Source organism: Tamandua tetradactyla, chromosome 1 (assembly GCF_023851605.1).
Source record: "Tamandua tetradactyla isolate mTamTet1 chromosome 1, mTamTet1.pri, whole genome shotgun sequence".
Lineage (NCBI taxonomy): Eukaryota > Metazoa > Chordata > Mammalia > Pilosa > Myrmecophagidae > Tamandua > Tamandua tetradactyla.
This window is the reverse complement of record NC_135327.1, coordinates 17,490,520-17,508,495: the sequence shown is the minus strand read 5'-3', so window position 1 is coordinate 17,508,495 and position 17,976 is coordinate 17,490,520. Positions and strand designations below refer to the sequence as shown.

The 17,976-nt window shown below is 37.0% G+C and overlaps 1 protein-coding gene across 5 annotated transcripts in view; it reads right to left on the bottom strand.

Moving 5' to 3' along the window:
* The window catches only part of TRPC4AP (transient receptor potential cation channel subfamily C member 4 associated protein), a 166,294-nt gene that overhangs the window by 133,514 nt on the left and 14,804 nt on the right, over positions 1-17,976 (bottom strand). For 4 of the 5 annotated variants that reach the window (XM_077170558.1, XM_077170579.1, XM_077170569.1 and 1 more), the window contains exon 3: positions 9,760-9,876. The exons of the other annotated variant lie outside the window; for it this stretch is intronic. In XM_077170558.1, coding sequence (XP_077026673.1) covers positions 9,760-9,876 — 117 coding nt within the window. The remainder of the gene's footprint in view (positions 1-9,759; positions 9,877-17,976) is intronic. 5 annotated transcript variants of the gene reach the window in all.

The window sequence follows — 17,976 nt, the reverse complement described above, 5'->3', positions numbered from 1 at the left end:
AGACAGGCGTGTGCCACGTGTGCCACCTACTGGGCAGGATAGGAAGAACAGAACCCAGAGACTGCGCAGAAAAATCTTTCAACCTGTGGGGTCGAACACCCGGGGAAATCTGACTAAATGCCCAGACGCCAGCAGAAGATAACGGATCACGCTCAGAAAATTGAACATATGGCCCAGTCAAACGAAGAAACCAATAGTTCAAATGAGATACAGGAGCTGAAACAACTAATGCTGAATATACGAACAGAAATGGAAAACCTCTTCAAAAACGAAATCGATAAATTGAGGGAGGACATGAAGAAGACATGGGCTGAACATAAAGAAGAAATAGAAAAACTGAAAAAACAAATCACAGAACTTATGGAAGTGAAAGATAAAGTAGAAAAGATGGAAAAAACAATGGATACCTACAATGACAGATTCAAAGAAACAGAAGATAGAATTAGTGATTTGGAGGATGAAACATCTGAACTCCAAAAAGAAACAGAAACTATCCGGAAAAGAATGGAAAAATTTGAACAAGGTATCAGGGAACTCAAGGACAATGTGAACCGTACAAATATACGTGTAGTGGGTATCCCAGAAGGAGAAGAGAAGGGAAAAGGAGGAGAAAAACTAATGGAAGAAATTATCACTGAAAATTTCCCAACTCTTATGAAAGACCTAAAATTACAGATCCAAGAAGTGCAGCGCACCCCAAAGAGATTAGACACAAATAGGCGTTCCCCAAGACACTTACTAGTTAGAATGTCAGAGGTCAAAGAGAAAGAGAGGATCTTGAAGGCAGCGAGAGAAAAACAATCCGTCACATACAAGGGAAACCCAATAAGACTATGTGTAGATTTCTCAGCAGAAACCATGGAAGCTAGAAGACAGTGGGATGATATATTTAAGTTACTAAAAGAGAAAAACTGCCAGCCAAGACTCCTATATCCAGCAAAATTGTCCTTCAAAAATGAGGGAGAATTTAAAACATTCTCAGACAAAAAGTCACTAAGAGAATTTGTGACCAAGAGACCAGCTTTGCAAGAAATACTAAAGGAAGCACTAGAGTCAGATACAAAAAGACAGAAGAGAGAGACATGGAGAAAAGTGTAGAAAGAAGGAAAGACAGATATGATATATATAATACAAAAGGCAAAATGGTAGAGGAAAATATTATCCAAACAGTAATAACTCTAAATGTCAATGGACTGAATTCCCCAATTAAAAGACATAGACTGGCAGAATGGATTAAAAAACAGGATCCTTCTATATGCTGTCTACAGGAAACACATCTTAGACCCAAAGATAAATATAGGTTGAACGTGAAAGGTTGGGAAAAGATATTTCATGCAAACAACAACCAGAAAAGAGCAGGAGTGGCTATACTAATATCCAACAAATTAGACTTCAAATGTAAAACAGTTAAAAGAGACAAAGAAGGACACTATATACTAATAAAAGGAACAATTAAACAAGAAGACATAACAATCATAAATATTTACGCGCCGAACCAGAATGCCCCAAAATACGTGAGGAATACACTACAAACACTGAAAAGGGAAATAGACACATATACCATAATAGTTGGAGACTTCAATTCATCACTCTCATCAATGGACAGAACATCTACACAGAGGATCAATAAAGAAATAGCGAACCTGAATATTACTATAAATGAACTTGACTTAACAGACATTTATAGGACATTACATCCCACAACAGCAGGATACACCTTTTTTTCAAGTGCTCATGGATCATTCTCAAAGATAGACCATATGCTGGGTCACAAAGCAAGTCTTAACAAATTTAAAAAGATTGAAATCATACACAACACTTTCTCGGATCATAAAGGAATGAAGTTGGAAATCAATAATAGGCGGAGTGCCAGAAAATTCATAAATACATGGAGGCTCAACAACACACTCTTAAATAACAAGTGGGTCAAAGAAGAAATTGCAAGAGAAATTAGTAAATACCTAGAGGCAAATGAAAATGAAGACACAACATATCAAAACTTATGGGACGCAGCAAAGGCAGTGCTAAGAGGGAAATTTATTGCCCTAAATGCCTTTATCAGAAAAGAAGAAAAGGCAAAAATGCAGGAATTAACTGTCCACTTGGAAGAACTGGAGAAAGAACAGCAAACTAATCCCAAAGCAAGCAAAAGGAAAGAAATAACAAAGATTAGAGCAGAAATAAATGAAATTGAAAACATGAAAACAATAGAGAAAATCAATAAGACCAGAAGTTGGTTCTATGAGAAAATCAACAAGATTGATGGGCCCTTAGCAAGATTGACAAAAAGAAGAAGAGAGAGGATGCAAATAAATAAGATTAGAAATGAAAGAGGAGACATAACTACTGACCTCACAGAAATAAAGGAGGTAATAACAGGATACTATGAACAACTTTACGCTAATAAATACAACAATTTAGAAGAAATGGACAGGTTCCTGGAAAGACATGAACAACCAACTTTGACTCAAGAAGAAATAGACGACCTCAACAAACCAATCACAAGTAAAGAGATTGAATTAGTTATTCAAAACCTCCCTAAAAAGAAAAGTCCAGGACCAGACGGCTTCACATGTGAATTCTATCAAACATTCCAGAAAGAATTAGTACCTACTCTCCTCAAACTCTTCAACATAATCGAAGTGGAGGGAAAACTACCTAATTCATTCTATGAAGCCAACATCACCCTCATACCAAAACCAGGCAAAGATATTACAAAAAAAGAAAACTACAGACCAATCTCTCTAATGAATACAGATGCAAAAATCCTCAATAAAATTCTAGCAAATCGTATCCAGCAACACATTAAAAGAATTATACATCATGACCAAGTAGGATTCATCCCAGGTATGCAAGGATGGTTCAACATAAGAAAATCAATTAATGTAATACACCATATCAACAAATCAAAGCAGAAAAATCACATGATCATCTCAATTGATGCAGAGAAGGCATTTGACAAGATTCAACATCCTTTCCTGCTGAAAACACTTCAAAAGATAGGAATACAAGGGAACTTCCTTAAAATGATAGAGGGAATATATGAAAAACCCACAGCTAATATCATCCTCAATGGGGAAAAATTGAAAACTTTCCCCCTAAGATCAGGAACAAGACAAGGATGTCCACTATCACCACTATTATTCAACATTGTGTTGGAAGTTCTAGCCAGAGCAATTAGGCAAGAAAAAGAAATACAAGGCATCAAAATTGGAAAGGAAGAAGTAAAACTATCACTGTTTGCAGACGATATGATACTATATGTAGAAAACCCAGAAAAATCCACAACAAAATTACTAGAGCTAATAAATGAGTACAGCAAAGTAGCAGGCTACAAGATCAACATTCAAAAATCTGTAGCTTTTCTATACACTAGTAATGAACAAGCTGAGGTAGAAATCAAGAAACGAATCCCATTTACAATCGCAACTAAAAGAATAAAATACCTAGGAATAAATTTAACCAAAGAGACAAAAAAACCTATATAAAGAAAACTACAAAAAACTGTTAAAAGAAATCACAGAAGACCTAAATAGATGGAAGGGCGTACCGTGTTCATGGATTGGAAGACTAAATATAGTTAAGATGTCAATCCTACCTAAATTGATTTACAGATTCAATGCAATACCAATCAAAATCCCAACAACATATTTTTCAGAAATAGAAAAACCAATAAGCAAATTTATCTGGAAGGGCAGGGTACCCCGAATTGCTAAAAACATCTTGAGGAAAAAAAACGAAGCTGGAGGTCTCGCGCTGCCTGACTTTAAGGCATATTATGAAGCCACAGTGGTCAAAACAGCATGGTATTGGCATAAAGATAGATATATCGACCAATGGAATCGAATAGAGTGCTCAGATATAGACCCTCTCATCTATGGACATTTGATCTTTGATAAGGCAGTCAAGCCAACTCACCTGGGACAGAGCAGTCTCTTCAATAAATGGTGCCTAGAGAACTGGATATCCATATGCAAAAGAATGAAAGAAGACCCATCTCTCACACCCTATACAAAAGTTAACTCAAAATGGATCAAAGATCTAAACATTAGGTCTAAGACCATAAAACAGTTAGAGGAAAATGTTGGGAGATATCTTATGGATTTTACAACTGGAGGTGGTTTTATGGACCTTAAACCTAAAGCAAGAACACTGAAGAAGGAAATAAATAAATGGGAGCTTCTCAAAATTAAACACTTTTGTGCATCAGAGAACTTCATCAAGAAAGTAGAAAGACAGCCTACACAATGGGAGACAATATTTGGAAATGACATATCAGATAAGGGTCTAGTATCCAGAATTTATAAAGAGATTATTCAACTCAACAACAAAAAGACAGCCAACCCAATTACAAAATGGGAAAAAGACTTAAACAGACACCTACCAGAAGAAGAAATACGGATGGCCAAGAGGCACATGAAGAGATGCTCAATGTCCCTGGCCATTAGAGAAATGCAAATCAAAACCACAATGAGATATCATCTCACACCCACCAGAATGGCCATTATCAACAAAACAGAAAATGACAAGTGCTGGAGAGGATGCGGAGAAAGAGGCACACTTATTCACTGTTGGTGGGAATGTCAAAGGGTGCAACCACTGTGGAAGGCAGTTTGGCGGTTCCTCAAAAAGCTGAATATAGAATTGCCATACGACCCAGCAATACCATTGCTAGGTATCTACTCAAAGGACTTAAGGGCAAAGACACAAACGGACATTTGCACACCAATGTTTATAGCAGCGTTATTTACAATTGCAAAGAGATGGAAACAGCCAAAATCTCCATCAACAGAAGAGTGGCTAAACAAACTGTGGTATATACATACGATGGAATATTATGCAGCTTTAAGACAAGATAAACTTGTGAACCATGTAATAACATGGATGGACCTAGAGAATATTATGCTGAGTGAATCCAGCCAAAAACTAAAGGACAAATACTGTATGGTCCCACTGTTGTGAACGGACATTCGAGAATAAACTTGAAATATGTCATTGGTAACAGAGTTCAGCAGGAGTTAGAAACAGGGTAAGACAATGGGTAATTGAAGCTGAAGGGATACAGATTGTGCAACAGGACTAGATACAAAAACTCAAAAATGGACAGCACAATAATACCTAATTGTAAAGTAATCATGTTAAAATACTGAATGAAGCTGCATCTGAGCTATAGGGTTTTTTTTTGTTTTTGTTTGCTTGTTGGTTTGTTTGTTGTTGTTGTTTTTTACTATTACTACTACTTTTATTTCTTTTCTTTATATTGACATTTTATATCTTTTTCTGTTGTATTGCTAGTTCCTCTAAACTGATGCAAATGTACTAAGAAACAATGATCATGCATCTATGTGATGATGTTAAGAATTACTGAGTGCATATGTAGAATGGTATGATTTCTAAATGTTGTGTTAATTTCTTTTTTTTCTTTCCGTTAATAAAAAAAAAAAAAAAAAAAAAAGGGACTGAGAAAAAACCTAGAATGAGCTGATAATTAACATCAAGGGATTGAGAGAACCTTCTCGACCAAAAGGGGGAAGAGTGAAATGAGACTAAGTGTCAATGGCTGAGAAATTCCAAACAGAGTCGAGAGGTTATCCTGGAGGTTATTCTTACGCATTAAGTAGATATCACCTTGTTGTTCAAGATGTAGTGGAGAGGCTAGAGGGAACTGCCTGAAAATGTAGAGCTGTGTTCCAGTAGCCATGTTTCTTGATGATGACTGAACAATGATACAGCTTTCACAATGTGACTCTGTGAATGTGAAAACCTTGTGTGTGATGCTTTTATCTACCATATCAACAAAAGAGCAGAACATATGGAATAAAAATAAATAAACGGGGGAACAAATGTTAAAATAAATTTAGTTTGAAATGCTAGTGGTAAATGAAAGCAAGGGGTAACGGGTATGGTATGTATAACTTTTTTTTCTCTATTATCGTTTTATTTCTTTTTCTGTTGTCTTTTTATTTCTTTTTCAAAATCGATGCAAATGTTCTAAGAAATGATGAATATGCAACTATGTGATGACATTAACAACTACTGATTATATATGTAGAATGGAATGATATCTTATTGTTTTGTTTTTTGATCGTTAATTTTGTTTTAATTAAAAAAAAACCCAAAAAAACAAAAAACATTAAAAGAAAGAAAAAATGGCATAACTGCTCTGGAAGGCAGTTCCTTAGGAAACTAAGTATAAAACTGCCATATGATATGACAATCCCATTACTAGGTAAATATTCAGAGGAACTGAGGGCAAAGATATAAACAGACATTTGCACACCAATGTTTACAGCAGCATTATTTACAACTGCCAAGAGATGGAAACAGTACAAATGTCCACCAATGGATGAGTGGCTAAACTAGCTGTCGTATACACACACGATGGAATATTACACAGCTGTAAGACAGAATAAGGTCATGAAGCATGTAACAACATGGATGAAACTTGAGAACATTATGCTGAGTGAAATTAGCCAGAAACAAAAGAACAAATATTGTACGGTCTCACTAATACGAACTAATATTAATGAGTAAACTCTGAGAGTTGAAGTTAATAACACAGGTTAACAAGAGATAGAAAGAAGGCAGAGATTGCACATTTGGTGCTGAAACAATACATACTGCATAACAAGACTGATCGTAAAAATTCAGAAACAGGTAGCACAAAACTACCTGATTATAGCACAATAATATAAGTACACCGAAAGAAGGTGAATGTGAGTATGATTGAGGGAGAAGGACTGGGGCATGAATGAAGCCAGAAGGAAAGAAAGAGGATAAAGACTGAGATGGTTTAACTTAGAGTGCTTAGGGTGGGAAAAGATGGTGATTATAATGTACAAATATAAAAACAACTTTGGGGGTTCAAGGGTAGTTCAGTGGTAGAATTTTCACCTGCCATGTGGGAGACCTGGGTTCGATTCCTGGTCCATACACTTCCCCCCAAAAAAACAAACAAACAAAAAGTCAACAAATGGTGCTGCAATAATGGATACTCACAAGGAAAAATAATGAAATGTGACCCCGCCACATAGCATACAAAAAAAAATGTTTTTGCATGAGGGAAAACAAATGAATGTCAACACTGAAAGGTGTTGGAAATGGATGGTATACAGGAAAAAGTAAAATCAATGCAAGCTAGGGTCTATAGTCAACAGTAACACTGTAATATGTTTCCACTGAATGCAACAATGGCATTATGCCAAAACTAAATGTCAACAGGAGGGGGTCATGGGGGAGGGGTATGCATTATTTGTGGAAGAAAAGGAAATGCCTGCATATAAATATGTTGGAAAAGGCATGTTTATTTACTTCGGTTGGACTGCATGATGTGCGAATAAAACTGTTCAAAAATGAACAGAGAGAAACAAGAGCTCGAGAAAATGCAGAGAAAGAGTTGGCCCCATGGAATCAACAATGGCTTCCAGACTAAAAGGGGGAAAAGAAATGTAACAAAATAAGGTATCAGTGGCTAAGAGAGTTCAAATAGTCAAGAGGTTATTCTGGAGGCTACTCTTACGCAAGCTTCAGCTAGATATTGCTATCTACCACGATTTGCCAAACCCCAACCAAAACCATTCCTGTTAACCGTAAAGAACACCGAGGGGTTTATGCGAGAGATTCTACAGAAGTTTCACACACTAAGTTTACTTTCCAGAAACCTACAACCTCCAGATGGTTCCTAGGTCATATAAATCCTGAAACCCAGAGGTGCCAGCCTCTCCAAGAACATCAACCCTTTATCCCATTTTGTTGACAACCCTTTTCAACATGAAGAAGTTAGGTCATAACCCAAATACCCCTAAAGATTGGGAGAACGATCAAAGGAGGAGTTATAACAGAAAAGTGAGGATTTAACAAATGAGTATGACTGCTGAATTGTTACACTTGTAATTCCTTTAGTCTCCAGTATCTTGGAACAGCTAGAAGGAAGAATCTGAAATTGTGGAACTGTAACCCATACCAAACTTCAAAATCTGTTCTATAACTACTTATTAAAATGTACTTGGAAATTTATTGTTTTGCATAGATGTTATATTTCACAATAAAAAAACATTTAAAAAATTAAGAATCCTTAAATCAATAAGAAAAAATCCCAATAACTAATTAGAAAAAGATGTAAAAGATACAATTGGTAGAAAAGGAACTATTTATAAACACATGAAAAGACATTCAATCTGATTCTAAGGAGGTTTTATGAAGAAACCATCTGGAGGTTACATGAAGAAAATTTTCCTGTCTGCCTGGTAAATATTTAAAATACTTAAAACATACTATTTAGTGAAGGGGACTTCTGGACGCTTTGTAATGTTCTATTTCTTGATTTGGATGGTAGTGACAAAGACAAAACTATTTTGTGGGAATTACTGGTGTACTTTTCTGCATGCAAGCTATATATCAAAAGCAAGTCCATAAAAATATACACATATTGTGTTATTTAGATTCAGTTGTCAACTTGGTCAGGTGAGCATACCTAGTTCTCTTGCTGTGGACACAAGCCAATGGTATGTGAACCTCATCTGTTGCTAATTACATCTGCAGTTGGCTAGGTGGCGTCCGCTGCAACGAGTGACATTTGACTTAATTGGCTGGTGCTTAAATGAGAGATGGCAACGTAGCACAGCTAAGCAACTCGGCATTCCTCATCTCAGCACTTATAGCTCAGCCCAGGCCTTTGGAGATGCAGAAAGAAGTCACCCCGGGGAAAGTTGTTGGAACCCAGGGGCCTGGAGAGAAGACCAGCAGAGACCATCTTGTGCCTTCCACCTAAGAAAGAACCTCAGTGGAAAGTAAGTTGCCTTTCCTCTGAAGAACCAACAAAATAAATTCCCTTTTATTAAAAGCAATCCGTCTCTGGTGTGTTGCATTCCGGCAGCTAGCAAACTAGAACACATATACACACTGTGTTTGTGATGGCGTGGGTAAACACTCTTTACACTTTGTTGTTGGGGATGTAAATTGACAAAGCCTCTTAGGTATGTAAACTGGCAAGTTATAAACAAGAAGAGGATAATATATACTTTGATGTCAAAGGTATACACACATGTACACAAAAGTATATAACAAAAATCTTTACTGCAGCATTGTCTATAATAACAAAGGTGTGAAAAAAGTACAATTGTCCATCAACTGGGGCCTGGTAACTAAATCATAGTACATCACATCATGGAATACTATATAGTGGTTTAAAATAATGAGGCAGGGTGGGCCACGGTGGCTCAGCAGGTAAGAGTGCTTTCCTGCCATGCGCAGGACTCAGGTTCGATTCCCGGTGCCTGCCCATGTTTAAAATAATGAGGCAGATTTACTTATGCTGGAATGAAACTACTCCAAACCAAAGTGTTACATGGAAAAAGAAGGCAAACAACAGTGTATATCCAACTCTTCATGGGGAGAAAATAAACCTAAGGCTATAGTGGTGGGGGGACAGGGGGGTGCAGGTTTTTATACACACATACAGAGAACATCTCTGGAAGACATAAACTAGTAACCACAGATCCCTCTAAGCAGGGCTAACTGGAGAAGTGAGAGATACTTATCACTTTGTAGTCTTTTTTTAACTGGATATATTAGCAATTCAAATAAATTCTAAAGAAAAGCTATCTTGCTTCAATACAGGTGAACGCAACTGAGCTTCTAAAATAAATTCTGAAATGTTTGCTGTAAATTCTGTAATGCTTCCTGTTTATTTCAAGAGTTAAACTCTCAAACCATTAAGCTGTAGTAGTAATACTTGCAGAATGATAAACAAATACTTACATCAACACCTCCAAACAAGTCAAAAACATAAGTATTTGGGTAAGTGGTTTCTTGGGTAAGTTTCCTCTCTTCAGTAACAAACGCCATAGCCTCCATGGAGAGAAGAGGAGAAATTTCCTAGTTTAAAAACAGAGAGACATTCAGTTTCAATATTTAGCACAGACCAGACAACAAAACATGTTTGATTTTGAAGTCACAACCTGAATTCCCACAAGCACAAAGACAGCCACCAAATGACTTACACAGCCTGTGATCAGGTCCCTGTATAGTTCTGTCCCTCAGCCAGTTCTAACCTGCCAGCCAAGTGAGTTAGGCCATTTTGGACCTTCCAGATGTCTCAGTACCCGATACTACATGAAGAAGAAATATTAACCCAAAGAATTGTAAGAGATATGTGTTGATTATTATTTCAAATAACCAAGTTTTCGGGTGGTTGGTTCTATAGCAGTAGATAACCAAAACACTGCTCACATGGCACCTCCTGCAGGAAGTGTTCCCTGTTACCCCCGAGACCAAAGCAAACTGATGCTCTTCTGAATGCCCAAAGCAATCTGCAACTCATATTCAGCAATTTTACTTTGTAATTATTTACAAACTTATGGTGTTTCCCCTTCCTAGACAGAAATGCTCCATGAAGACAAGACTGAAATAGGTAAGATACCTCTTTGTATCACTCACAAGACTTAAGAGCCATGTAATACAGCACCTATAAAGAAAAATCCTACAGAAAAGGTGATATAAGAATAGTAGTAGCTGTATAGAGCTATGTGTCCCACTGACTAACACTAGAAATATAAATGGGTTCTTGCAGGAAAAAAAAACAGTAGTAGCAACCATTAATTTATTGAATGTTTATTATGTATCACACATGGTTCTAAGCAATTTCTGTATTACCTCTTTCAATCCTCACAATCCTATAAGACAAATTATTCCTATCCCCATTTTACTATTATCTCTCGGGTAAGGAAACAGAGGCACAAAGAGGCTGTTAATGTCACCAGTTGAAACATGGTAGAGCCAGGATTTAAACTCAGGCAGTACGGCTAAACAGTCCATGCCTACAGAAGAAAGCAGAGCTATTTTGAGTGTAGCAGAGGATGAAATTTGGAAAAATCTAGGACCTTACATATTATGCTCTCTCCTCAGGAGCCTCTAAGAGAAGATGGAACACAAAGGGCTAGAGCAGTAGTTCTTAAACTTGAGTATGCAATAGAATTACCTGAAGGGTTTGCTAAACTGACATTGCTGGGTCCCATCTCCAGAGTTTCTGCTTCAGTAAATCCAGAGTGCAGTTCTGAGAATGTACATTTCAAAAAAAGCTACTGGATGCTACAGATACTAATCCAGGAGCCATACATCAGGAGCCTGCTCTTACAAAGAGCCTGCTACGTGCCAGGCACTGGGCTGTTACACTTTAACACATCAGATTCCTAAAATAATTCAATCAAGTAAATAGTTTTATTCATTTCATAGGTAAAAAGCAAAATGAGAAAATAAAAGAGCCTTGCCCAACACAAAATTAGTAAGCGACTGAACCACTTTCTCTGGGTCCCTTTTTACTCAAATATAAAACCAGGATATAATTCCTGCTGGCAGCACAGCACGATGAGAGCTTGGTTTTTGGATTAAGACAAATCTGGACTCATGGTCTGTTCTAGTTTGCTAGCTGCCGGAATGCAACACACCAGAGACGGATTGGCTTTTAATAAAAGGGGATTTATTTTGTTGGTTCTTCAGAGGAAAGGCAGCTAACTTTCCACTGAGGTTCTTTCTTACGTGGAAGGCACAAGATGGTCTCTGCTGGTCTTCTCTCCAGGCCCCTGGGTTCCAACAACTTTCCCCAGGGTGACTTCTTTCTGCATCTCCAAAGGCCTGGGCTGAGCTGCTAGTGCTGAGATGACGAATGCCGAGCTACTTAGGCTGTGCTACATTGCGTTCTCTCATTTAAGCACCAGCCAATTAAGTCAAACATCACTCACTGCAGCAGACACGCCTCCTAGCTGACTGCAGATGTTAATTGGCAACAGATGAGGTTCACATACCGTTGGCTTATGTCCGCAGTAACAAGACTAGGTATGCTCACCTGACCAAGTTGACAACTGAATCTAACTAACACACCGTCTAACAGACACAAGGCTTTGCGTGGATTATTCTGAGTCCCAGTTCTCTTAACTGAAAAAAGGAGTGTGGAAGACCTCTGGGTTTCTTCATGTAACAACTCCATTTCTTTGGGGTAATGTTCCTTCCCCTAGCTAGACAATAATCTCTCATCCCCCTCGCCTCAGTGGCTGGCCCAAGTTGTGGAAATGTCATCCTACAGTTGTTATCACATGGAGGAACATGAAGCCACAAAGATGTGAAGGTAGGAGATAGAAGGCCTGTTTCTGTTTAGCCCCTGAATTCACACCTGTACTTTCCAATAAAGAACATTTTTTGCTTAAACTAATCTAAGTAGGTTTCTGTCATTTGTAATCAAGATATTCTTAACTAATGCGGGAAAACATACCACCTATTTTATAGAGTTACCATAAGAATCCAACATGACTGGTACACATAAGTTTCATATGAGTACTTGCTGATGATGAAAGAAATGACGATTTATTTTGTTGGTTCTTCAGAGGAAAGGCAGCACCACAAATGTTAAGTTTCCCTTCTCCTTCCACCTCCACATCTCAGAGATTTTGTAAGAATCAAATGAAATAATGTTTAATTCCTTGCAAAGTGTTTTTAAACGTGTGTGAGACTATATTTCTATCTTAATCAGACTGTGAGATCAAGAATACAAAGACTAAGCTTATTTAGAATCGATTTTATTTTACAATAATTTATGTGATAAAATAATCAAGACTTCACCACTAAAGAATACTGTATCATTCAGTTTCATTTTGACCATATATCACTCGCAAGGGTTTTACTACAATTAGAATTCAAATTTGGGCCCCCTCTCAAGCCTAGGGGTATATATAGTAATCCCAGACCTACTGAATTAGAAACCCTGGGTGGGGATGCTCACTCAGTGGTTTAACAAGCCCTCCAGGTGAGCTTCAATACAATCAAGCTGGAGAACAAATGCCTTAGCATAATGTCTCTGTGCCCATTCCACCCCCGGTCTAACCTCAAGCCCGACCCCTTCAATCTTCTCATGTTAGTCATATTTATCAATAACCAAAAAGGTCATTCCACTAGCTTTCAGCAATATGGGATCTTTTAAACCTTGTTCCAAATGAATGCCATCCAAATCCTGGTACCTGGTGTTGATCTCCCAAATTAATAAGGGCTGGAATCATTGCAAAACAAAAATGAATAAAGCCCAGGGGATACACACAAGAAACTTAATGATAATTACAATGGGTATGGAATTATAGGTGACTTTTATTTTCTTCTTTGTACTTTTTCTTTTTTTCCTTGTTTTTTGTTTTTTTTGTACCAAATAAACATTTTTTGCTTTAGTCTCATAAGTTAAAGCTTTAAGATATTAACTACCATCTATTTTCAACACCCTGCATTATTGACATTCCTTTGTTCTTCCTCATGCAAAACATTTTTAAATTTGTATATTTAGTCACTATCATTATACACTCTAGGCATTCCTAGATTATACCATTTCAGTCTTTATTGTCTATTTTCCTTCTGATTTCCTTTGTGCTCCCAGGCCTCCTCCCTCTATCATTCTCACATTTAGCTTCATTCAATGTTCTAACATTACTGTATTACAATTAGGTAGTATTGTGTTATCCATTTCTGAATTTTTACAATCAGTCCCATTGCACAATCTGTATCCCTTCAGTTCCAATTATCCAATATCTACCCTATTTCTATCTCCTGATGACCTCTATTCTTAACCGAAATTATCCAAGTTCATTCACTAATGCTACTTCATATCAGTGAGACCATACAGTATTTGTCCTTTTGTTTCTGCCTAAACTCACTCAGCATAATGTCCTTAAGGCTCATCCATTTGTTACATACTTCATAATTTTATTCTGTCTTACAGCTGCATAATATTTCATCATATGTATATGCCACAGTTTGTTTAGCCACCCATCTGTTGATGGACATTTTGGCTGTTTCCATCTCCTGGCAACTATAAATAATGCTGCTATAAACACTGATGTGTAAATGTTCATTTGTGTCTTTGCCTTCATGTCCTCTGAGCAGATACCTAGGAATGGTATTGCCAGGTCATAAGGCAATTCTATACTTAGCTTCCTGAGGAACTGCCAAACCGCCTTCCATGGCCTTTCTCCACATCCTCTCCAGCACTTGTCGTTTTGTTTTATTGATAATAGCCATTCTGGTGGGGGTGAGATGACATCTCATTGTGGGTTTTTTTTTTTCTTCTTTGTTTTTTTTATTAATAAAAAAAAAATTAACTAACACAACATTTAGAAATCATTCCATTCTACATATGCAATCTCATTGTGGTTTGCCTAATAGCCAGGGAAGCCGAGCATCTTTTCTTTTTTTTTTAATGATCATTTCGTTCTACATATATAATCAGTAATTCACAATATCATCACATCATCATGATCATTTCTTAGAACATTTACATAAATTCAGAAAAAATAAAAAGACAACAGAAAAAAATGCATACATACCATACTCCTTACCCCTCCCTTTCACTGATCATTAGCATTTCAATCTAAATTTATTTTAACATTTGTTCCTTCTATTATTTATTTTTATTCCATATGTTTTACTCATTTGTTGATAAGGTAGATAAAAGAGCATCAGACACAAGGTTTTCACAATCACACAGTCAAACTGTGAGAGCTGTATCATTATACAGTCATCTTCAAGAAACATGGCTACTGGAACACAGCTCCACATTTTCAGGCAGTTCCCTCCAGCCTCTCCATTACACCTTGAACAACAAGGTGATATCTATTTAATGCATAAGAACAACCTCCAGGATAACCTCTCGACTCTGTCTGGAATCTCTCAGTCATTGACACTTTGTCTCATTTCACTCTTCCCCGTTTTGGTTGAGAAGGTTTTCTCAATCCCCTGATGCTGAGTCTCAGCTCATTGTAGGGTTTTTCTCAATCCCTTGATGCTGAGTCTCGGCTCATTCTAGGATTTCTGTCCCATGTTGCCAGGAAGGTCCACACCCCTCATGTCCCACGTAGGTAGGGGGAGGGTGGTGAGTTTGCTTGTGTTGACTGGAGAGAGAGGCCACATCTGAGCAACAAAAGAGGTTCTCTTGGGGGTGACTCTTAGGCCTAATTTTAAGTAAGCTTGACCTATCCTCTGTTGGGTTAAGTTTCATATGAACAAACCCCAAGACTGGGGTCTCAGCCTGTAGCTTTGGTTGTCCACAGTGCTTGTGAGACTATCAAGAATTCAACTTGGGGAAGTTGAATTTTCCTCCTTACCATTCCCTGAGGGAACTTTGCAAATACTTTTTTATTCACTGTTCAAATCACTCTGGGATTTATCGGGGCATCACTCTGGACAAACCTACAAAATCTCATGCCCTACTCATGGTTCCATGTACTTATGGTGTTAATTAGGCTGTCTACATAAGTTATAGTAGGAAATGCACTAGTCAAAATATGAATTTTGTACCAAATAAACATTTTTTGCTTTAGTCTCACACATAGGTTAAAATTTTTAAATATTAATTACTATCAATTTTCAACACCATGAAGTAATGACATTTCTATGTTCTTCTTCATGCAAAAACATTTTTTTAATTTGTACATTTTGTCACTATCATTATACACTCTAGGCATTCCTAGATTATACCATCTCAGTCTTTATCGTCTTTCTTTCTGATTTCATTTGTGCCCCCAGCTCTCCTCCCTCTATCATTAAGTTGAGCATCTTCTCATGCGCCTTTTAGCCATTTGTATTTCCTCCTCTGACAAGTGTCTGTTCAAGTCTTTTGCCCATTTTGTAATTGGGTTGTCTGTGTTGTTGTTGTTGAATTGAACAATCTCTTTATATATTCTGGATATTAGATCTTTATCTGATATATCATTTCCAAATACAGTCTCCCATTGTGTAGGCTGTCTTTTTACTTTCTTGATGAAGTTCTTTGATGCACAAAAGTGTTTTATTTTAAGGTGTTCCCATTTCTTTCTTTCTTCAATGCTCATGCTTTGGGTGTAAGGTCTAGGAAACCGCCTCCTATTATAAGATTTATAAGATATTTCCCTACATTTTCTTCTAACAGTTTTATGGTCTTAGATCTAATGTTTAGGTCTTTGATCCATTTTGAGTTAATTTTTGTATAAGGTGTGAGATATGGATCCTCTTTCATTCTTTTGCATGTGAATATACAGTTTTCTAGGCACCATTTATTGAAGAGACTGTCCTGTCCCAGGTGAGTTGGCTTGACTGCCTTATCAAAGACCAACTGTCCGTGGATGAGAGGGTCAATATCTGAACACTCTATTCTACTCCATTGGTCAGTATATCTATCTTTATGCCAGTACCATGCTGTTTTGATCACTGTAGCTTCATAATACACCTTAAAATCAGGCAGCATGACACTTCCGACTTCATTTTTCTTTCTCAGGATACTTTTAACTATTCAGGGCACCCTGACCTGCCAGATAAATTTGGTTCTTGGTTTTTCTATTTCTGAAAAGTAAGCTGTTGGGATTTTAATTGGTAGTGCATTGAATCTGTAAATCAATTTAGGTACAACTGACAAAACTATATTTAGTCTTCCAATCCATGAACACGGTATGCCCTTCCATTTATTTAGGTCTTCTATGATTTCTTTTAATAATTTCTTATACTTTTCTCTGTACAGGTCTTTTGTCTTTTTAAATTTATTTCTAAAGATTTTATTCTTTTGGTTACAATTGTAATTGGAATTTTTTTCATGATTTCCCCCTCAGATTGTTCATTACTAGTGTATAGAAACATAACAGGTTTTTGAGTGTTGATCTTGTAACGTGCCACTCTGCTGTACTTATTTATTAGCTCTAGTAGTTCTGCTGTGGATTTTTCAGGGTTTTCGACATATAGTATCATATCATCTGCAAACAGTGAGCGTTTTACTTCTTCTTTTCCAATTTTGATGCCTTGTATTTCTTTTTCTTGTCTTATTGCTCTGGCTAGAACTGCCAACACAATGTTGAATAACAATGGTGACAGTGGACATCTTGTCTTGTTCCTGATCTTAGGGGGAAAGTTTTCAGTTTTGCATTTTTTCTTAACTTCACAAATTTTCTACAACCACACACTAAAAAGAAGCTATTTTTTTGTCTGAAAATGTTTTAATTTCTCCCTCATTTTTGAAGGATAATTTTGCTGGGTATAGAATTCTCGGTTGGCAGGTTGGCAGTTTTTCTCTTTTAGTAATTTAAATATATCATCCCACTGTCTTCTCACCTCCATGGTTTCTGCTGAGAAATCTACACATGGTCTTATTGGGTTTCCCTTGTATGTGATGGATTGTTTTTCTCTTGCTGCTTTCAAGATCCTCTCTTTCTCTTTGACCTCTGACATTCTGACTAGTAAGTGTCTTGGAGAACGTCTATTTGGATCTATTCTCTTTGGGGTGCGCTGCACTTCTTGGATCTGTAATTTTAGGTCTTTCATAAGAGTTGGGAAATTTTCAGTGATAATTTCTTCCATTAGTTTTTCTCCTCCTTTTCCCTTCTCTTCTCCTTCCGGGACACCTACAACATATATATTTGTGTGCTTCATATTATCATTCAATTCCCTGAGACCCTGCTCATATTTTTCCATTCTTTTCCCTATAGTTTCTGTTTCTTTTTGGATTTCAGATGTTTCATCCTCCAGTTCACTAATCCTAACCTCTGTCTCTTGAAATCTACCATTGTAGGTTTCCATTGTTTTCTTCATCTCTTCTACTGTATCTTTCATTCCCATAAGTTCTGTGATTTGTTTTTTTAGACTTTCCATTTCTTCTTTTTGTTCATTCCTTGCCTTCTTCATGTCCTCCCTCAATTCATTGATTTGGTTTTTGATGAGGTTTTCCATTTCTGTTCGTATATTCTGAATTAGTTGTTTCAGCTCCTGTATCTCATTTGAACTATTGGTTTGTTCCTTTGACTGGGCCATATCTTCAATTTTCCTGGTGTGATTTGTTATTTTTTGCTGGAGTCTAGACATTTAATTACCTTAATTAGTTTATTCTGGAGATTGCTTTCACTTATCTTACCTAGGGTTTTCTTGCTAGATGAGTTTGTTGTCTATCTGTTCTTTGACCTTTAGTTCAGCTTTTTCTAGGCCTCT